Source organism: Stigmatopora argus, chromosome 12, assembly GCF_051989625.1.
Source record: "Stigmatopora argus isolate UIUO_Sarg chromosome 12, RoL_Sarg_1.0, whole genome shotgun sequence".
Classification (NCBI taxonomy): domain Eukaryota; kingdom Metazoa; phylum Chordata; class Actinopteri; order Syngnathiformes; family Syngnathidae; genus Stigmatopora; species Stigmatopora argus.
The window spans coordinates 13882578-13905329 of NC_135398.1; the positions used below are offsets into that span (position 1 = coordinate 13882578).

Consider the following 22752-nt stretch of genomic DNA (forward strand, 5'->3'; position numbering starts at 1 on the left):
GCACGGGAGGTATTGAGTGTCACTGTAGCAAAAAGGCTTTTGTTCTACAAAAGATAGAATAATAACTATAATTCATTTCAATATGTACTGCATATATTATGGAAGCGTGATTATCTCAGTAGTCGGAACACCCCGCTGCCGTTTGTAATGCCCTGAGTTTCGTTACCGCATGTGGGTTCTGTAAGGAAGTGCATCCGGCATAAAAAGACAAATCTAACATGTGTATTGTGTGGTTCACTGTAGGGAATCGCGGAGGTGAAAAGTTGAAATTGAATCATTATAATATCCTGATTTTGGCCTATATGCAGGTAAATTTAAGAAAATCTTTTTTTGTGCTTTTTTCTTTCTTTTGTGGGGGGTGGATAGAGTATTTAAAATAGCTAATTTCCCATCCATCTTTTTGGTGCACTTGAAACCTTGTTAACAGCCTTTTAATTTAAAAAGAAAAGAAAAATTTCCCACTCATTCATGTTGACTTCCATTGTGCAGTACCTATAGTTAATAGAATAGTTTTCATTCATTCATTTTCTGAACCACTTTATCCTCACTGGGGTTGCGAGGGGTGCTGGAGCCTGTCCCAGCTAACTTCGGGCACAAAGCAGGGGAGCGCTTGAATTAGTGGCCTACCAATTGCAGGGCACAAAGAGACAGACAACCATTCACGCTCACACTCATACTTCGGGACAATTTAGACTCAGGCAGGGGTGTCAAACCAGTCATCAAAGGGCTGCAGTGAGTGCAGGTTTTCATTCCAACTCAACAAGAGGATACCTTTTGCAAGTGTGATCAGTTAATTAAAGTCAGGTGCTACTTATTTCAGAAGACACCTGATTGGTTAAAATGTCGGCACTGGATCGGTTGGAACAAAGACCAGGACCCACTGCGGCCCTCGGCGGAATCGGTTTGACACGTGATTTGACACAGCAATTTAGAGTATTCAACCAGCCTACCATGCATGTTTTTGGAATGTGGGAAGAAACCAGAGTACCCAGAGAAAACGCACGCGAAGTGGTTTTTCTTTCCTTTGTTCTAAACTGTGCTGCATTAAGTATATAGTACATAATTTATAAATCATTTCTTTCCATACATTTGATTTTGTTAGCGCGTTGGCCTCACAGTAGTGGACCTGTATTCAAATCCAGGTCGGTCCACATGTGTGGAGTTTGCATGTTCTCCCCGGGCTTGCGTGGGTTTTCTCTGGGTACTCCGGTTTCCTCCCACATTCCAAAGACATGCACGGTAAGCTGATTGGACACTCTAAATTGCCCCTAGGTATGAGTGTGAGCGTGAATGGTTGTTTGTGGTTCAGAAAATGAGATGAGATGAGACATTTGCATTTGAAGTGGTTTTGTATAATTATTTTTGTCGCACAACCAGTTACTGTCTTTGCCAGTCTTTACCTCAAGAAATCCAACCTAGCGCTACTCTTCGCCGTCTAAACTGCTGTGAGTTACTTTTTTCGCCAGGAATACGTTGATTAAAAGATTTCAAATGAACTGTCTTCTACATCCTCTGTAACGGTGATGATGCATTTGGAAAAGCTTTTGACACAGTATTCCAGCAACTTCTATTTCAGCAATGGAAAACGCAATGAATGTTACATAACATATGTTAATATTGAAAAAAGGCCATGATAGAAAATAATTTTGCAATCTGCGAGTGTGAGTGAAAATTTCTAACATTTTTAATTACAACAGTTCCTGATATGCAGTACAAAGTCAGCACAGAAGTTTGTCTTTGCACATATAGTGGAAGCTGACTTTTATAGCATGCTCTTGAATTGACCTCCTGAAAGTAATTGAAAAAGGTAGTAAAAATAAGTTCCGGCATAAATTTGAATTGAAAAAAAATCATGACGTTTTACTTTTTAGTATTTTTCTGTTCTGCTTTGTACTTTAAGAAAGTACATTGAAATGGTTATAAATAAGTTTAACCCGAGAGAAAAACCAACTGAGATGATTACCATGTTTCCCAACCAAAACACAGCTGTCAACTATGTTAAAAAAAACATTGTCCAATTTTATGAGTAGTGGAACCCTGAGGGGATGTTGTACCACACGCACCACTCGATGCGAACACACACACACACACACACACACACACACACACACACACACACACACACACACACACACACACACACACACACACACACACACACACACACACACACACACACACACACACACACACGCACAAACAATAGTAGCCCACAGATAGCCCGCATACATGGTGTCCACCCAGGAGTTGACCGCCTCAGGAGCCAGTTATAAAGCGTGAGAATTGCTGTGCAACTCATATTTAGAAACGCCCAACGTTTACAGATGCCAGACACACGTAGAACTACACACTCATCTACAAAAGTGCTCACACACACACATGGCCTTTTAGTGTGTGTCAGCCATGTCCAGCTGTGCTCAAATTTCAAACATATTTCAACACCCCCAGTAATTGCTATGTTACTCCGACACGCACAATCAAAAACATTTCATAGCTATAACCGGCAACACAGGAGCATGTTAAAACAACAAAAAATAACAGCCAGGTTTATAGTATATAGTCAAATGCTATGAAAAGCCTCCTGAAATTTCAATGCATTTAAATCTTGTGGGCCTGTAACTACCAATATTTAAGGGATCATGAGATGACAGTTAGGGCTATGATTATAAAATATAGTTAAGTTTGGTTTGAGGTCAAGTATTTTTGACTGTGCCACAGATTTACTGACGTATTCAATGTATGTTTCAGTTTGCTGAGTAGTGTGGCTAACAAACTCATTTGGGGCCTTTTCAAAGATGTCTGGCTATGTTGTGTAAGTTCAAATAAATCAAGGTCAAGGAGCTAAGTCTCCTTTCTTGTCAAAAGGCCCAGAATTCCTAGGAGGGCAACTGATTTCCTGAAAGTACAGTCCTTCTGACATGATTTAGCATTTTTCAGTTACCAGACTCACCACATAACGTCTTTCAGTGTATGTACAAGTAAATATGTACTATTAGGGTTCGGTACTCGGACGTTTCGTCGAAAGACGTTTGGTCCCCGGACGTTTGGTAGAACGGACGTTTGGTAGAACGGACGTTTGGTAGAACGGACGTTTGGTAGAACGGACGTTTGGTAGAACGGACGTTTGGTAGAACGGACGTTTGGTAGAACGGACGTTTGGTAGAACGGACGTTTGGTAGAACGGACGTTTGGTAGAATGGACGTTTGGTAGAACGGACGTTTGGTAGAACGGACGTTTGGTCGCCGGTTACTGTTGAAACCAGCTCTCAAAATTATAATCACGAGAGAGAGTGAGTTTAATATCTAAATATCTAATATCAAAATATCAAGAGTAAACGTCCGAGCGAACCCGGCGACCAAACGTCCGGTCGATCAAACGTCCGGTCGACCAAACGTCCGGTCGACCAAACGTCCGGTCGACCAAACGTCCGGTCGACCAAACGTCCGGTCGACCAAACGTCCGGTCGACCAAACGTCCGGTCGACCAAACGTCCGGTCGACCAAACGTCCGGTCGACCAAACGTCCGGTCGACCAAACGTCCGGTCGACCAAACGTCCGGGGACCAAACGTCTTTCGACGAAAGGTCCGGTCACGGTTCAGGTTTAAGTTGATAGTAAGGTAAAATGTATTGATATTCTGTTTAAGGTTGTACAAGAGCAACAACCTCTTCATAAAAAGAGCATTTAAAAAAAAATCACTGTATTTGTCATGGCAGCACGTCTGCATCACAAATTCTGAGATCAAGAGTTCTTGGCTCTCCTGTGTATTTGCATGTTCTCCACGTGTTGCATATGTTTTCTCCAGGTACTCTGGTTTCCGCTGATGTCCCAAAAACATGCATGAGAGGCTTGAGTAATCCAAATATTGTCCATAGGTGTGAGTTAATTATTTTTTTAAATCTCACTGTGTCCAGCAAACAATCCTCAAAAACCTGCAAGTTGTGTTTGACTTGAATGTTGGTTGACTCACTGTTTCATGACTAGCTGTTGACCATAAAGACACTAAACTTGTTTTCAGGAGTCTCGTACCAATGGCCACCTCTGTAACACACACCTGTGAATTTTGACACTCCAATGCTTTCCTTTCATTCTTCACGGAGACATGGTTGAAGCCCTGTTGACATCAACTAATAGTTACTAGATTTTTTAATGTGCTATGTACACTATTTTACGGACTATAAGTTGCCATTTTTATATCGTTTGGCTGGAGGTTCAACTTATACATGTTATTCACACAATATGATATACAGTGGTACCTCGAGATACGAGCTTAATTCGTTCCGGGACTGAGCTCGTATGTCGATTTACTCATTACTCAAATGAACGTTTCCCATAGAAATGAACTAAAAACTAATTAATTCGTTCCAACCTTCTGAAAAACAAAACACCAAAAACAGGATATTGGATTGGAAAAACATTTTTATTTGTTCTAATCGCCATCTATTAACAAAGTAACAAATAACTAGTGGTTTAATAGGACTAAAATGTTTTTAATAGTGTTAAAATTAGACGGATTTCATGGAGGGGAGAGAGAGAGGGACAGAGAGAGGGGGGGGGGAGACTTTTTGCACGGCAACACGCTCGTAACATAACATAAGCAAATTTAAATGAACTTGGATTACAATGCAGACACACTCAAAAATAAATTCAACCTAACCTTACACTAAACTTAATTCTAATTTTGTTTTAAATTTTGATACATTTCTTCTCCCGGGTTGGCTCTATTTGCCCCACCTCCACCCTGACTTTCAGATGCAACCTATCGAGGGTTGTTTGCTTTTGTCTTCCCTTCAAAATATTCCGAAAATGATGCACACAAATGTCCTCACAATAGGATAACGCACGACCACTTGCCAACGAGAAGTGGTATATGCTTCTCTCGTATTATCGAGCAACCCCAGTGCTCGTAGAGACATTACACGAGGGAGTTGCGACCAGAAAGACTAGTGCCCATGATGTTCTTATGAGCAGCCTCTCGCGTCCGCTGTATGCTCGTATATCAAAATTTGTCTCGTATCTCAAGATAAATATTTGCCCGAAATTTTACTGGTATATCAAAATTTGTCTCGTATCTCAAGATAAATATTTGTGCGAAATTGTACTCATATCTCAAATTGCTCATATGTTGGGGCACTCGTATGTCGAAGTAGTATTACTGTACCGTATTTTCACACCTATAGGGCGGACTGACTTAAAGGGCGCTGTCTCAGTTGCGGGTGCAATTTCTGTATTTAGTCCATACACAAGGTGCTCCTGCTCAATGGGCGTGACATATGGTCATGCTAGAATGAAATATATGATAGCATTCATGCTAAAAAATGGCAGCAGGAGCAGAACTGAGTTTGATTGGGCTTTAATGACATTATGTGTACTCACGTTAATATAAGTCAAAGCATTAAAACATCTACAAATTGGTCAAAGTCCTCATCTTCTGAATCCGAGTTTGGCCAAATTTGCTGTTGGGTTCCATCTATCCATTAGAGTCAGAGTTGTCGCCGTGGGGTTCCGTGAAAGTGATGCTCTTATGTTCTCACCAGCCCATGGAGATCGAAAAGGCTGTATTGTATTTACACAATTCATTTTTAAATTGTTTTCTGTCCGTGTTTATATGAATTTTGACATTTGAACGTTTGTTCTTTTTAATTTTCTGGGTGGAACAGATCAACTACTGCCAGGTTTTATTGGGATGGTCAAAAGACTTGGCAGAACTACAGGTACAAACAGTATCAAGATACATATATAAGATTTTTTTTTATCAAAAGTTAAATCACGGATAAAATTCGGAAGACTATTCACCAGAAAAATTTTGAGCATTCATTTTTGTGTGATTAACAAATATGTACCAACTGCTTTTAAAATGTTAAACTACTTCATGTTTCAATCATTCAAACAAGGGTCGCAGGGGTTGCTGCAGCCTATCCCAGCCAACTATGGGCAGTAGGCGGGTAAGAGGCTCTGAATTGGTTGTCATCATATCACAGGACACAAGGAGACAGACAACCACAACTGTCGATCTCAGAACTATGTATGTTGTAACTAAATCAGTAAAGACAATTTTAACACAGTTTATTACATTTTTGCAAGAAAATTGGAATGAACTTCATGACATAGATGTATTCATGTGACTAATAAGTCACAGATCATTCAAAAAAACATCAACAGTTTTTCTTTCCCAAGAATTAAAAATAATTAATAATGAAAAACAATTGACATAAATTCAAGTTAATGCGGGTCTGGCCCTCAATCACAATAAAATAATTTCACGTGGCCTCCGGTTAAAAATAAGTGCACAGGTTCAGTATGATTAATAAAACTTATAGTGATATCTACGGATTTGTTTGGAAAAATCTAAATTGTTCATATAAAAATAATGAAAAGAGTTGAAGGTAATAATAATAAAAAAATTCAATAAAACATCGAACCCCTGGTTTGCATTGGGTACGACCAAATACAAGCTGACACAATGCTGGAGAAAAACGAACAAACAAATTTTTATATATATATATATATATATATATATATATATATATATATATATATATTTATTTATTTTATTTTTTTTTAAAAAAATTTCTCTGCAAGTAATTTACATGCCTGGCCAGCCAGGAGTCAATTGAGATATATATGTATATATATATATATATATACATATATATATATATATATATATATATATATATATATATATATATATATATATATATATATATATATATATATATATATATGTTTATATATAGACATACAGTGGTTTAAAAAGTTTGGGACGCCAGATGATTTTCATGATATGCCATTATGTAGTTGGATGAATCAGCAATTTGAGTTAAATATATCAATCATATAGCAGACAAACAAAAATCAAATAGTAATGCGTGTCTACTGTACTAAAATTGCTCTTCCAGACAACAAATGATTAAAAAAAAGTATTTCTTTCATTTTCTATTTATATATTAGATATTAAATAGAATATATGATATATTGTAATATTCATTAGATATTTAATAAAAATATTCTATATATGTGTTGTGTCTTTCTTGCTATTCAACGCTGAAGTTAAGGTGGAAATGTTTGGGAACAATAAATGATGATTACAAAATTAATCTCCCATGGTAAAGATGGTTAGTATTTACAGCATTTTGAAGTATGTACAAAAATATACAAATGTTATTTCATACGTTCTGTATCGTAGCAACATATTCTCAAAAGAAATTAAGGATGAAAATGAATGTACCTGTATTTTAGATTCCCTTTCTATAGCCACAAAATAATTCCCTTATGACACAACACCAGATGTTTGTGGACATCTGCGACATCTATGGAGTTTAACTTAAAATGCATACATGAAAAAACGGTTTTGACATTGATTCGCTTACTTCAGATGCATTTTTTAAAATGACAGTAGCCAACAGTGCATAATTCCTCTCCTTGGGAAACGGACCAATTGCAGCTACCTTTCATAGCAGGGTACAGCAGATATTTGAAGAGCTGGACTTTGTGTGTGTGGGGCCTTTTGTAATCAAAGCACATTTTTAAGGAACTAAGTGGGTAGGATGCGGTATGAAAAATCAAAACAGGTTGCTATGTTTTCCTTGTGCTTGACTTTAGTCTTCAGATGTAATAAACATATTCGGCCAGGTTATAAAACACAAATATTTTAGTTCAGTTCATTTCAGTTTGGGTGCACCTTTGGGATCAATGGTTGACGAATGCAATCATTTTTGTTGGTGGAAAGCTGTATAAGGAGATTGTCCTTTTTGTATTTCAGATAACAGCAAAAACTCGAAAGGCTTTTCCTCCCATCGGGTTTAGTAAGCTGTAAAAACCAAGGGAAGGATAGAAGTTATTTCATTATGCTTTACAGCTGTCAATCAACTTGAATAAATACATGCTGGCAGTGAAGAATTTTTCTGCCAAATAGCTAATAGTGTGTACAAATATAGAAATTATATAAATGATTTTGATGCAGGGATATTGAGTAAAATCTAAATGAAAACATACTACATTTGAATAAAATCAAATTATTTTTCACTAATTTTTTTCAAACACTGATCATTTTTTGTTTGTTTTTTTAATATTCACTTATTTTTAATTAGATTAAATTTTAAGAAATTATACTTTAGTATCAATTTTACCTCATTTGGTTTTGGATGTGGCATAGTTTTCAGGTAGATGAATAGAAAGAACAGAAATACACTTACACAAAAGCATACAGCAGTAGCTATATTTTACTGTGTTCTGTTAAATCGTTGCTTGAGTATTCTGTACATACTACCTTTCTGAAGTGATGCCATTTTGATAGTTGCCGCTATACTGCCTCCTGCGGTCCACTGGCATGACATCAATGTAACCTCCAGATTCATTTTGGATAACTCCTGCATGAAGGGCTGCTCGGCAGATGCTTGATTTCTAATGATATTAGGGAAATATATTTCAAACAAATGCTCCGCATTGTTTCTCAATACAGTAAACTCAGTGGCGGTCCGATTTTCATCGATACGTCCTTATACGTCCATACGCGAAACGGCAAAAATTGCACTAAAATGGGGTAAAATCCACTTCCTAGCAGCATTTATTGATTAAATACAAATACTGGAGCTTTTCAGACATTACAACCGGGCCAGGGGGGTGATTTCCCCGGGAAAAGACAGCAATGGACGTCAATAGCGAAACGGCAAAAATTGCACTAAAATGGGGTCAAATCCACTTCTTACCAGCATCTAGTGATTAAATACAAACACTGGAGCTTTTCAGATATCAGAACCGGGCCCACAGTTGAAATATTATTTGGGAATATAGCTATATTTCACTACCAAAAAAACCTTTTTAACTGTACACAATATCCATCCTCCTTTCTTTCTTCCTTTTCTATCACCATCAAAGCTAACGCTGAAAGTCGAGCCTGTCCTGTCGTATTTCTGGTAGTCCGTCTTGAAAATGGCTTTAAATCAACACGACAAAATATTTGCTTGTGCAGCTCGCTAAAGATACAGTTTGGTAGCTCTGGCTAATCACTAGCCAATCATAGTTGGTGAAAGTGATGACGTATCACTACGCCTGCGAGAAGGAAATGACGTATCCCTACGCCTGCGACAAGGCAATGACATCCCCACGCCTGCGACAAGGCAATGACGTATTCCTACGCCTGCGACAAGGCAATGACGTATCCCTACGCCTGCGACAAGGCATTGTGGTGTTGCCAACTCAAAATCTGATTGGTTAAAGCAACAGTCTTATCGACGCTTGCAGCAGAGCCTGCAGAACTGATTGTGACGGCCTTGAGGCAGATTTCTGACCCTGGCAACAAATAATGGCTGAAATGTGATTGTTTAAATGCTTCAATATGAAAACATACATCTGGAAGCAGGTAAAAGCAATGAAAGGAAGCTAACAGACAATTTGGAATTATTTAATAAGTATTGATGGACAAAATATAATATATGATTCAGATATTTCTTAGGCCAGCAGAGAGGGCCTTGAAGGCCCTGACGGCCCGCCACTGAGTAAACTTCAGAAAATGAAATTCTTTCAAATGAAAAGTATAATACAACATCCTTTGTAATGTAAAATCGGAAGAAATGGATGTTTTACCAGCCTCAGATTATTTGACCTTGGGTATTCTAATTCTAAAATATAGCCCAGCCAATACCATAAAAAGAATGATAAAAACTTACATCAGCGTAATATTTACTCCCAATGACTCTGGCCTGACTCCCATGCAGACAGTTTTTAGGACAATACAACCTAAAGAAAAATCCAGAGATCACAATCACGGCATCTTTTCACAATAGCCATGTTCATAGTAACACCCGCCGCCTCTCGGCCAGATTTAACTGAAACATCATTTCAAGGTTAAAAAAAAGAATAGTTCGGTTACCTTGGACAATGTCGCACTGGCTTTTTAAAGGGACAGAACAGTGCGACTGTGGTGTCACAAGCTACAGCCTTGACTGGAAGAAAAATACACGGCAAAATGCCCTCATCAGAAGTTGTTCTAGAGAACATTGTTATTTAAAATACATGTAATCTAGGATTCCTACCAGGCACAGTCTGTACTTTAAAGGAATTTGCACTTCTGTTCTTACTATGACATGAAAGAAAATTCATTGCATGGCAACACCAGAGAAAACAAGCAATTTGATTTTTATACAGAAACATACCCTATTGATTGAATGCCATTCTTATATGATTTGGTGAATCGTTGTTTTCGACCCAGTCGGGTCACATCTAACCATCCTCCATCATTGTCGATAATACCAGCATGCAATGCGGCTCCACACACACTGGATTGCTGTGATAGTTTGCAAAACAAACGAGTCCCGCAACATTAGAAATCAGTATGTACATGCCAGTGCTACAAAAAAAATGTATGCATCATTTTTGGTGTTCATTTACCATGTCGTAAGACGTAGTCCCCACTACTTTTCCGTATATCTCAAAGCAGCCAGGTGGACACTCATACCTATGGGTAGAATCAAAAGCTGTCACCAATATTGCTTACTGATCAGCAGTAAATTTATTGCAGGTTCCGATGCCTGTACCTGTTACATGTCGTTCCTTTGCACCGATCCCTCAGCTTTGTGTCACAGTCCATCTGTTGGGCTGTCGTAACAAATGGCCGTGAGTTACAATTAGGCTAACATCTGCTAGAATGAGTTCATAACTGTCTTTCTGTCACTTGATTGATTGCTTACACATCTGCTCAGTGCTTACGACTCGTTTTCTTTCTGGAATCTCTGTGGGTTGTGCAGGGTTTGGAGTTTGGGCCCTGGGTTGGGGTTCCTCCTCTCTTATTGCATCGGGCTCTGGTTCAATGTAATTGGTTTCCTCAGTCTCTGGAGCAGGTTGCCTGTCAATGCCTCCATCTGGAAACAGACTTTCCATGTTATGTGGAACTTTTGTCACTTCAGTCAAATTGTTAGTTATTAGCCCCTATTTTTATTCAATCGAGGCCAGAATTTATATCCACCAGTTGAAGTGGCATTTTAGACCGTGTTTTGGCATCGTAATTTTGTGGGCATCTTTTAATCCAACTCAAATAAAACTTGGGCACTTCCATCAAATAACGTGTGTCCATGTGTGAAACCACGTCAGTAAAAATATTCATTCATCCGTTTTATGAACTGCTTATCCTCGCAAGCAGTGCTGGGGCCTATCCCAAATGACTAGTACACCAGTCCTCCTTTACACTCTGCAAAAATCCAAACTTGACTTTTCTTAGTGTTTAAAGATCTCATCTCATCTCATTTTGACGCTATAGGTCCCACAAAGTACGGACAAATAGGCTTAAGGACGTTTTTTTCCCCACATCCATCAGAACTCTAAACTTGCGGTAACACAACACACAATCCCTTCTGTGTAATAACTTTGGGGTGAGGTAACATGAAAAGATCTTTGGGTGGTGATCTGCCTCCTAGTGGCTGACTGAAGGTAAGTGAAAGACAGTGAGAGGTAATTGATCCGCTCGGGGGGGGATGCATTGTATCCATAACGGCAGAATGCCAAATTACGAGTCCGAAACTATCACTTATTAGGTCTTTTGCCGAGAAGACGCACCTTATGGAGAAGCACTATCAATTTCGTCATACGCAGTTTCTGGGTGTGATGACAATTAGGCTTTTGTTGTCGATGATGACGACAGGGCCTATGTCCGATTATCATTTTCTGAACCGCTTTATCCTCATTAGGGTCGCAGGGGGTGCTGGAGCCAATCCCAGCTGTCTTCGGGCCAGAGGCGGGGGGACACACCCTGAATCGGTGGCCAGCCGATCGCAGGGCACAAGGAGACGGACAACAATTCATACCCACGCTCATACCTAGGGGCAATTTAGAGTGTCCAACCCGCCTACCGTGCATGTTTTTGGAATGTGGGAGAAAAACGGAGTACCCAGAGGAAACCCACGCAGGCCCAGGGAGAACATGCAAACTCCACACAGGAGGACCGACCTAGATTCGAACCCGGGATCCCAGAAGTAACTGTAAGGCCGACGCGCTAACCACTATTTTAAAAATAACAACACATTTAATTAATTTATGTGATTAGGGAGTTTGATGCAAACTATTTACTATGTATTTACGTACAGAGAAAATGCCCATAGAACTTTTTAGTGTTTTATAAGGAAATATCCATCCCTGTAACACACCTTTGTAGCAGAGATTTTCCCTGCATCCTCCAGCATAACTGGCTGGACAAGCAGAGCACGGTGCGCCATACTTATAGGGAGCGTGACCCCACCAGTTTCCTCTAAAATAAAAAAAGAAACATTCAAAACCTTTGAGAAAATGTGTGTGCTCCAGCAAAAATGGAAATAATAAATGGATTTTGCGTTGTGAAGAGTAATTATGATTACTTCAGAATTGTTGGACATTTTACATAGCATCCTTCACATGTTAGATAATCTACAAACAAAATAAAGTAAAACATGTAGTGCAATTATTTAAAATATGTTTTAATTTAAAAATGATGATGTATAATATTTATCTGGTGCTGACATTTCAACAATCACAAGATGAAATCAAATTTCACACCAAATTAAATGTTTAACTTGACTTACTGGAGAGTAAAAATGTTTGTATGCTCTTTTACTGTAAGTACTAATTGCTGGGTTACGCAAACACACTCATTAACCAAACATGTTACCTCTTTAGCAACAAGAGGATAACATGCACACTACTGAGTTATTGGCCTGCATTAACACAACTTTACAGTTAACCTAAATGTAATTCCAGTGAAAATAGTGTTTTAGGGCTCAAAGAGAAACCAAATTTTTAGTCACATTTCATCAAGTGAATTTTTGGCGCATTGTTACTTATGACTGAATATGAAGAAAAAAATGTTTGAAAAATAGTTTTAATTTTAAATACATATACGAAATACCATTCAGGAGTTCCCCCCTGAATGTAATTGCCTCAACAGCCAAATTGAATTTCACTCACTCTACCTCATGATACCCAATTAATAAGATCAGAATAAGATTTATCTTCCCTCCAATTATTTACCTCAGTAAAATTTTGCTCTTAGCAAATGGTAACAGGTGTTCTCCTGAGAAAAATCCAACATTAGCATTGATTTGCAACTCTGTGACTGAGATAATACCAGGTCATTAAATACTACGTACTTAAATAATGGAATATATACCGTTTTTTTCATTTTTTTTTACCATTGATCTGTAAATTAAGATAATCAACCTGCACATATTTTATTACCAATTGCTGACGAATGTGTAGCAGAAAACCGGGAAAGTAAATGAATTTTAATGAACTTTGAGGCCCAAGCCTTCTTTAATTCTGGAATGAATTTGGTGTAATAATGTTAATGTTAAATCTTTTTAAATCTTATTTTAAAAGGGGAAAACCTACGGTGGAGAGTAGTTGCAGACGAGATAGACAGCTTTAGCCCAGATCATTCCCCACACGTTCATGTTGTAACACACATTAATGGCACATCCAATACGATTGCTTGTGGCCCAAACCAACTGGAAAAAAAACACATATTAATAATGCAAATGTCAGCAGTAGTGCTGATCTGTAATCAATGAAACCATCATATCCTGCAACAGGCTTATTTATTTATTTACTTATTTGTTACCTATTTATTTATGTCTAAAATGTCTTTTCCTGTGTCTGTGTTCTCACCCTCTTGCTACTGCGACAGTGAATTTCCCAAATTCGGGATGAATAAAGTTATCTCATCTAATCTAATCAATTATCTAACATTACCAGACAGTTGGGAATGTATATGTACTTGTATATTATCTATACATAATCTTGCTGTCACTTTACTGATCACAGTTTACAGGACACAATTAATGTATCACATGGATTTCATCACATATGGGTCTAATTTCTGAATATTTCATATATATATATATATATATGCGTCCTGGACTCTTGAAGCGGCACAGTCTACTGTTTTGTTTAGACTCCCGGTATAGAGCTGAAAAGACATTTAGTCAGCCAAAATAAATAAAAGCCCTTGAGTAGCTACCCCATTTAGAAAGCATTTTTCTCTTTTGCTGCAAAGGAGGATCACTGGTTGGTAGCAGGGGTTGGAAATTAGAGAGCACAGAGAAATAAGCGGGAAAAAATAGATAAGACCTCACAGAAAAAGTCAGAAGTTAGCTAAATAAATCATGCTCACAAATGTTCACGTTACATTTATGCCCAGCTCAGACTACACACGATTTCAGCCGATTTTGGCCTGACAGAAATATCATGGAGAAACGTAGATTGGTGGGGGAGTTCCAATGCTTCATGTAGTGTGACATATTCTCGACTTTCGATGTGATTTCTCGACACCTTTTGGCTAAATTACAATGAGACTGACGTATCAGGATCTCTGCTTGTTGTGCCGGACAATGTGACATGTTCTTCGTGTAGCTGAATATTAACAGATCGTGTCACTTTGTGGATGGTATAATCTCTCTTTCTAACTCTAGCTTCTTTGTATAATTCATTCATTCCTTCATTATTAAAACCACTTAGGGTCACGGTTCGCTGGAGCCTGTCACAGCTGACCTCGGCTGAACGGCAGATTACACCCTAAACTGGTCGCCAGTCAGTCGCAGGACACACATCAGGGAGACAGCCATCCGCATCCAGGATCACAACGCAAGTCACACGAAGATAGGTGAGAGAACCACTGGACCATCAGGTTATACTGAGAGAATGGATGGGTTAGCGATTTTAGCTCCCCCCATTGAATTTTGCTCTGAAACGCGCCTGAGCACGGCCCGGTGGAGCAAGTGGTTAGCGCGTCGGCCTCACAGCTCTGGGGTCCTGGGTTCAAATCCAGGTCATGTCCATCTGTGTGGAGTTTGCATGGTCTCGCCGGGCCTGCGTGGGTTCTCTCCAGGTACTCCGGTTTGCTCCCACATTCAAAAAACATGGATGGTTGGCTGATTGGACACTCTAAATTGCAACTAGGTATGGGTGTGAGTGTGCATGGTTGTCCGTCTCCTTGTGCTGTGTGATCGGCTGGCCACCGATTCAGGGTGTCCCCCGCCTCTGGCCCGGAGAAAGCTGGGATTGGCTCCAGCATCCCCCGCAACCCTAATGAGGATAAAGCGGTTCAGAAAATGAGAGAGAGAGAGTGAACCTGAGCATGTGCACAGCCACCATGCCTCCCAATCACAGGTCAAATGTGCATCGATATAAACTATCATTCTTATATTTCGTGGAGTTTGCATCTTCTGCCAGGGAATGCGTTGGTTTTCCTTGAGTACTCCGAATTTTTCCCACATTCCAAAAACATTCATGGTGGGCTGCTTGGACACTTTGCCCCGAGTTATGAGTGTGTGTGTGTGTGTGTGTGTGTGTGTGTGTGTGTGTGTGTGTCTGTGTGTGTGAATGGTTATCCGTCTCCTTATGCCCTGCGAATGGCTGGCCACCGATTCAGGGTGTTCCCCGCCTGGTGCCTGTAGTTAGCTGGGATAAGCTCCAGCACCCCTGTGATGATAAGTGGTTCATAAAATGAATGAATGAATGAATAATTTTATTTTATAATGCCTTTCAACATCTAAATTGTGTAAGCAATTATGTATGCACAAAAACATCAAAATACAATATTGATGATTTGGCAAGAAAACGGCTGCGGTTGAGGCACCCCGCGGGACTCCTATGGAATGGTAGTCAAACTTTTATTAATCCCATTATTGGAACACTATCGAATATAATAAGAATTAGCAGGATCGGGAACACATAAATCGATTTTGATGTCAACATGTATTAAACAACATAAAGGACCAAAGCGTCCATTTACGAGTGTTATTTTTAGTTTACTAATACTATCTTGAATTGAATTGGCACCTCAATAGAAATACAATATACAGACACTCCTCAACTTACGAACGCAATTGGTTCCGAGCGATTGTTCATAAGTTGAATTTGTTTGTAAGTTGATTTAGTGCTATATTTTGTATTATAATTTATGTTTAAGGCCTATATAAGTATATTGAAGGTTTATATAAGTGCATTTGTATGTTTAAGGCTTGTATAAGTAACACGCATTGGTTTGTACTGAAAAAAAAAAATTTAATAAAATGGAGAGAATATGTACAGTACTGTAGAGAGAGAGATAGATTTATGTATTAGAAACTGGCCAAAAGAAGCGACCTAATGACGATTGCACAGTTTTCTTCTTTTTTTCATCATAAATGATGCAGTAGCACTGTATGGCATCATTCAATTGATTTGCAAACTTTGTGCAACGTTCAATATTTGGGTCCTGCTGCTCGATCTTTCTGTTTATAAATGGTACTGAATGTGCAACGCTCACCACTTTCTGACGCGCATCAAGCTTCGTTATTATTGCCACTCGTTTCAAATGAAATGGCTTTCCTCTTCCTTGCAACTCCCTCAATAGAAGCCTTTAGCTTTTTACCAACCATATTCAATATTGGATGCATGAGATATTTAATGATACAAATGAAAAAGGTTCTTTGCACACTGGAGATACATTCACGCACTTCCGCATTGCAACGAAGAAGGTAGATGCTGGGTGAGCTGAGCTCTCACAGCGCCAGGCGTCGGTATTAGCGGCGGAAAGAAGTACTACTCCGAAAAAGACGCGAAATACAAAATTGGACTTGCGAACATTTTTGGACTTAAACGCAATTTGCAGACATGTTCGTATGTACCGTTGTTCGTAAGTTGAATGTTCGTAAGTAGGGGAGCGTCTGTACACATTCCAATATCCCAACGCTTCGACTTGTGGCTACGAGTGGAAGATGTGATGGGACTCACGATCACAAAACAACAAAATGGAGAGTGGTCTAATAGATGAAAGCATAGTGACAGAGGCTGCCTCGTAGTATAGCGGTTCACTCGCCTGACTTCGGTGCGAGCTGGCTTGGCCTCGATTCCCGCTGGTGGCGGTATGATTGTGAGTGCGGATGGTCGTTTGTCTCTCTGTGTACCCTACGGCTGACTGGCGACCAGTCTAGGGTGTAGTCTGCCTTTTGCCCGAAGTCATCTGGGTTAGGCTCCATGAATGAATAAAGAGAGAGCTAAACATGAAACTGCGCAATAATGATGTTTTGGTGAAACTAGACATACTCAATGGAAGGTCCCAGATGTTAGAAAATTTCATGAGCGTGGAACGTGACGGCGCCATTACTCAATACGTAGGGTAAAAAAAGGCTAATATACCAGGTATATTTGTTATATCGTCAATTTCTTTGCACTAGTTCTTATTAAAATGGATAATTTCAATTTCAGGGGCTTTATTCACTTGAAATAGTCATGCTGAGAACAATTAATGTACTGGTTTTGTTGTGATTTTATCCAATCCAATGCACTACTTGTGTTAAGCAACTTGACTGTTATAACAAAATCAGGACGAAATGGAATAACATATTTGTGTTGGGTCTTTGTTTCAAATGTATCATGGCATCCTACAGTATATTCCTCATTTTATAATTTTACAGATAACTCATTGTGTCACTTTGGTTTGAACTGCATAAAACTTTAATCTAAAAAGAACACTCCATTAGGTTGCCTAATGACTAACTTAAAGATGTATGTAAAAAGAAAACCGAAGTAGGTATAGGATGGGATCACGCTTTTCACAGTAATTTATAATGATAAGGCAGTCTCTAGTCTGGTAGTGTGGCCACTCGTGACCGGACGTTTCGTCGAAAGATGTTTGGTCCCAGGACGTTTGGTCCCCGGACGTTTGGTCGACCGGACGTTTGGTGGAACGGACGTTTGGTAGAACGGACCTTTGGTAGAACGGGTTCGCATGCAATTGATAGATTTTAACATTGGGTGAATAGGGATTTAATGACTTATTTAACATTGAGTGAATAGGGTTAGGGTTAAACAAATGAAAGTCTCTTGACTCAAACGTCAGGACTCGCGAACCCGGCGACCAAACGTCTGTTCTACCAAACGTCCGTTCTATCAAACGTCCGGTCGACCAAACGTCCGGGGACCAAACGTCCGGGGACCAAACGTCCGGGGACCAAACGTCCGGGGACCAAACGTCCGGGGACCAAACGTCCGGGGACCAAACGTCCGGGGACCAAACGTCCGGGGACCAAACGTCTTTCGACAAAACGTCCGAGTACCGGGGCCACTCAACCATTCCTAGACACATCCCACGACTCCACATATATTGTAATATGAAACATTGAACGTTGAGATTGACCTACAAAATTGTGTAGTCTGAGTCGGGCATTACACCAACCAATATTATTTTTGCTCATATAAATAGAAGATTTTAAATAGGAATAGAATTTTTTTTTTATATTGTCTTGTGTTTGTATTTTTTTTTGTAAGTGTAACAAAAACAGGACTCGCTCACAGCTATGGTAACCATTTTCCTAACCAGATCGAATCCATAATTTGCGTCATCCAAAGGGATTGAAGTGAGGACATGAACTAAATCTGATAGCCACGTGAATGTGAGAGCACTCATTACCTGAGTGTAGTGAGTGCAAACAGGTCCTGAACATCTAAAAGGACAGTGTGGGTTACACTCCTGGGAGTAAGGATAGCTGTAGTACCTCACTTCATCATACCAAGCCTGCACGTGGTAGGAGGGAGGGCGGTCCCTGGGGAGATGGAGAAAGTGCATTACATTGTCTCACATTACAAATAATATCATTAATTAATTATAATTAGTAATTTGAAAAATGCAACCTTTAGAGCAGTGTTTACCAACCTTTTTTGAGCTGTGGCAAACTTTTTGCATTGAGAAAATCTCAAGGCACATCTAATTTAAAATTATATCGCCTATATTAACAATAGCCATTCTCATCAAAGTTTTTTCAGCAGGATTCACATAAACCTCCAAAATCTAATTTTTCACACTGACCTAATGTCACCAAAAGTTGATGTCTACGGACCCTGAACAACTTCCTGTTCGAGTGATGCAAAATTAATAATGTTTGTAATTTCATCATTTTATGAGTTTTCTCCAAATATTACTTAAATCTCCTAATATTACGGGAAAAAAAATTGTGCTCACACAGACTTTACGTCAGCAAAAGTTGATGCTCTAGAAACCAAACAACTTCCGATTCATGTTAGAAAAAAATAAGCAACAAAATGACATTTCACAATTTGAATCTTGTAAATAGTCTAATCTATAATTTAACGTTCATTATATTTTGATTTTAACCATGTAATAGTTCAATTTTAATTTTGTTACTATATTCATATTAAACTCTCTGAATATTACATTGTATGACAGTGTGCCACGGCATAATGGTTGGGAAACACTGCTTTAGAGAAGTTGCACATTAACACTGAGAGAAAAGTAGCTCAACTTGTGCCCGATGGATTTGACATTAATTAAAAATAACCTACCTTTCTTGACATATACACAAATTAGGTATGTCTCATTTCCCATATAAAAGAAGTAGTAATAATAAAAGCTCATGACATTACAGATCTTTTCTGAAAGGCCGGGGCATTGTATGAAATAACACCGAAGCCATATTGACTGAACAATCTTTGACAGCAAGCGGTATAACAATATTGTGAAATGTCACTGGTAAAGAGACTGGTTAAAAGTCTTGCTAAGTACGCATGCACTGAGAAAGGTCAGGCTTCCCCCAGCTGCCAGGGGAAAAGTACCTCAACTGCTGAAGTTTACATCATCAATGATGCATTTATATGGTTAACATCACGGTATAAAATATAAGAAGTTAAAATTTCTGGAGGAATTGCAAGCGAATGCGTTGCTCTGCTGGTCAGACTCTTCCTAAATGTCCGAGTGTCCTAACAAATAATGCTGACTGATTTCAGGAATTCTAAAACCAGCCATCTTGAGTTCCTTGCATGCGTCTAGACAACATTAGTTTGCATTACTAGAATATAAAACTGTGTTGCATATTTTTTTCATTTCGACTGCTTTGTGACTGCATCTTAAAATAGAGTTTACACTGTTTTCTAAATACCTTAATATATTTACTCATGCTATTGTTTTAATTATTATTTGTATATATGTTGAATTCAGAATTTTTCTGTGATTGGTCCATGTCAGATTCTTCTATTATTTGGTTCTCAGTTTATTCTCTGTCAGGAACTTTAAGTCTTCTTTCCTGTTCTGTGCCTGCTTTTTTTTTTTTTTAAGAACTGTGTCCAAGTACTCTGAGGTGCTCTTCTATTCTTCAGCTTTCAACATTGTCTACCTCTACCTCAATGACTCCCTCATTGTTATCTGTTGTTATGATGCAGAAGTAGTACTTTATAGATTATATTAGAATTTTATTTCATCCCGTATTCGGGAAATTTCTTGGTTTCAGTAGCAAGACAGACACAAGACACACAAGACATTGTATACCTAGTTACAAAAAACTGGAGCCACACACAGGAAGTCCACAATGTGTTATGCCCGTTTTCCCTTAATTTTGAAGTAGACAAAAGAGGACCCATTCACATTTCAGCAACCCGATCTACATCTTCATTCGTGGTTTGGTTAAAATAGAAGAAATGTGTCCCACTGACAAAAGCCCTGGTGTAAAACTGCCACTGCCAGACCCAACAATCGGGACTTTATAGAAAAAATCAAGTTATCAAGTAGTTACTCTGTTTCTAATCCTGTTGGAAACATTTAAATTCTTAGTCTACAATATATTAGGATGGTTGGACGTTTTTTTGCTAAAATTTTGTTACTGTCATCTGGTAGATTTGTACATACACACCTGCCGAAGTGTGCGCCAAGGTTCTGGCCTATTTGAGTCAACATGTAGCTCGGTCCATGTTCCCATCGGCATGTATGGGCCCAGTGCTCGGCGCTTCTTTCTAACTCGTAATCCCACACCTGATGGGGGAGAAAACAAAATTCTAAAATAAAACACCTAAATGGACTTTAAGGTTATAGATAATAAAATAGATAACAATCAGTGGTAATCGCTAGTCCATATCATTTGTAAAAAGGATAGTATGTACGTATGGATTGTAAAAAGAAAAACCCTAAGAATAATGTGAAATATTAATTGACTCTATACAGCACATATGTCAAAGTGGCGGCTCGGGGGCCAAATCTGGCCCGCCGCATCAGTTTGTGCGGCCCGAGAAAGTAAATCATGAGTGCCAACTTTCTGTTTTAGGATCAAATTAAAATGAAGAGTATAGATGTATATTAAATTTCCTGAGTTTCTCCCTTTTAAATCAATAATTGTAATTTTTTAATCAATTTTATCTGTGTTTTTAGTTCAAAAATCATTTTGTAAAATCTAAAAATATATAACAAAAGCTAAAATAAACATTTTTTTAGATCTATAAAAAAACTGAACATTCAGGCCTTTTAATCCAGTTCTTTTAATCCATTTATAATAAAAAAATCTAAATATTATATCTAAAATGGTCCGGCCCACATAAAATCGAGTTGACGTTAATGCGGCCTGCAAACCAACCCGAGTCTGACACCCTTGCTATACAGTAACGTTACAGCGAACACTGCACACAATTCTCGCAATTTTGTCATGGTATGGTCAAAACTAAGACTCCCCTTTCAAAGTAACACAACAGGTGGGATAAAAAGCATAGAAGTTTCACTACGCCATCAGTTTGCAGTTTTGTGCTAAGCTTTTTCTTGAAGTTTTGGTTCACAAAATGAGAGATAATTGAACTAGTAAGTGCTTGTTACAATATTTCTGAGACACGTGGTACACAAAATTAATCTGTAGGGGATTCAAACAGCATTTGATTCTTGAGGAATAAACTTCTACTCTCTTCTGCTACGGCCACCACTGCTATCGAGGACGGAGGATTTAGTACGAGGCTCTTTACAAGGTATGTAGTATGCCTCACCTACATTCTAATACTTAAAATATGGTGAAAAAGGGTGTAATTGAATGAAGTCTGAAAAAAGCTTAGTAAAAGAGACAGTGTTTTGTGCAGAGTTGCTTTTTCATCAGCATAAGGTGCGCTACCATGTAGCGATGATGTTCATGCAGAACGCGTTGACCAGAAAACCAAGAACTTGGTCCTCATCAGTTCCCTTCCCAGCCACATCATTATCATCAGTAAAAGTATCCCTCGCAAAAGAAACAGTGGATTAGTGTAAACAAGATACATTTACACTAACATGGCCTACACTTCAAACCGCAAAGTTTGACTGACTTGAAATCGATTCACCACTGCGGCAAACCAAATGAGATGGATGGAGGATGAAATAAAAGATAACATTGGTCTCTGAGGGTTTGGAGTGGGTTGAAATGGATGGGGAGAGAGGAGATGAGCTTGAACATGATTGAAGGTGGAGGAAAACCAGAAGGGAGGGGAGTTTTATGAGACTGCAGATCAAAAAAGCAATGCAGGTCAAAGGTAAAAAGGTCAGTGAAAGAATAAGGGAAAGGGTCAGGGGTTAAGGTAAGGAAATACATTTCAGATGAACCCAATAACTAAAATTGTAAAAGGCTACAGTTTGAGGTGCCCAAAGAAATACAAACATAATTACAAGTGTATGCACTGACCATGTACTCCATGTTGGAGGCTGGAGGGTGAACTTGACCTCGCAACTTGTTGTGCAGATCCACGATGAGGTGCATGTCCCCTTCACTGATGGCCCTCTTCCCTCTTGATCTGGCTTCCCACCAATTTTCATTATTGTCCCTGTATTTTTCCAGAATGGACTCCAATCGTGTAGAGTTGGTCAGGACTGCAGATTTGACAGTGTGTGCCAAACATAAGCAGAGGATCACTGCCCTAAACCATCCTGGGAAAGGAAGCGGCTGCTTCATGTTCAGTACAATTCGTATGCTGCGGTTTTTGTCTGTTAAAAAAAAGGATTCTGGTAAGTGT

At 38.9% G+C, this 22752-nt stretch overlaps 1 protein-coding gene across 1 annotated transcript in view; it reads right to left on the reverse strand.

Annotated features, from left to right (window-relative positions):
• Positions 1-6990: 6990 nt before the first annotated feature.
• LOC144085981 (cysteine-rich secretory protein LCCL domain-containing 1-like) overlaps positions 6991-22752 on the reverse strand; it is a 17157-nt gene continuing 1395 nt past the window's right edge. Inside the window, exons 3-16 of the mRNA XM_077615691.1 lie at positions 22425-22723; positions 20649-20767; positions 18419-18551; positions 13357-13472; positions 12141-12241; positions 10692-10862; positions 10539-10599; positions 10393-10459; positions 10158-10288; positions 10038-10081; positions 9875-9947; positions 9672-9741; positions 8273-8406; positions 6991-7813 (exon numbers count right to left, since the gene is read on the reverse strand). Of these exons, the coding sequence (XP_077471817.1) occupies positions 7762-7813; positions 8273-8406; positions 9672-9741; positions 9875-9947; positions 10038-10081; positions 10158-10288; positions 10393-10459; positions 10539-10599; positions 10692-10862; positions 12141-12241; positions 13357-13472; positions 18419-18551; positions 20649-20767; positions 22425-22691 (1539 nt within the window). The 5' untranslated portion in view covers positions 22692-22723 and the 3' untranslated portion in view covers positions 6991-7761. The remainder of the gene's footprint in view (positions 7814-8272; positions 8407-9671; positions 9742-9874; positions 9948-10037; positions 10082-10157; positions 10289-10392; positions 10460-10538; positions 10600-10691; positions 10863-12140; positions 12242-13356; positions 13473-18418; positions 18552-20648; positions 20768-22424; positions 22724-22752) is intronic.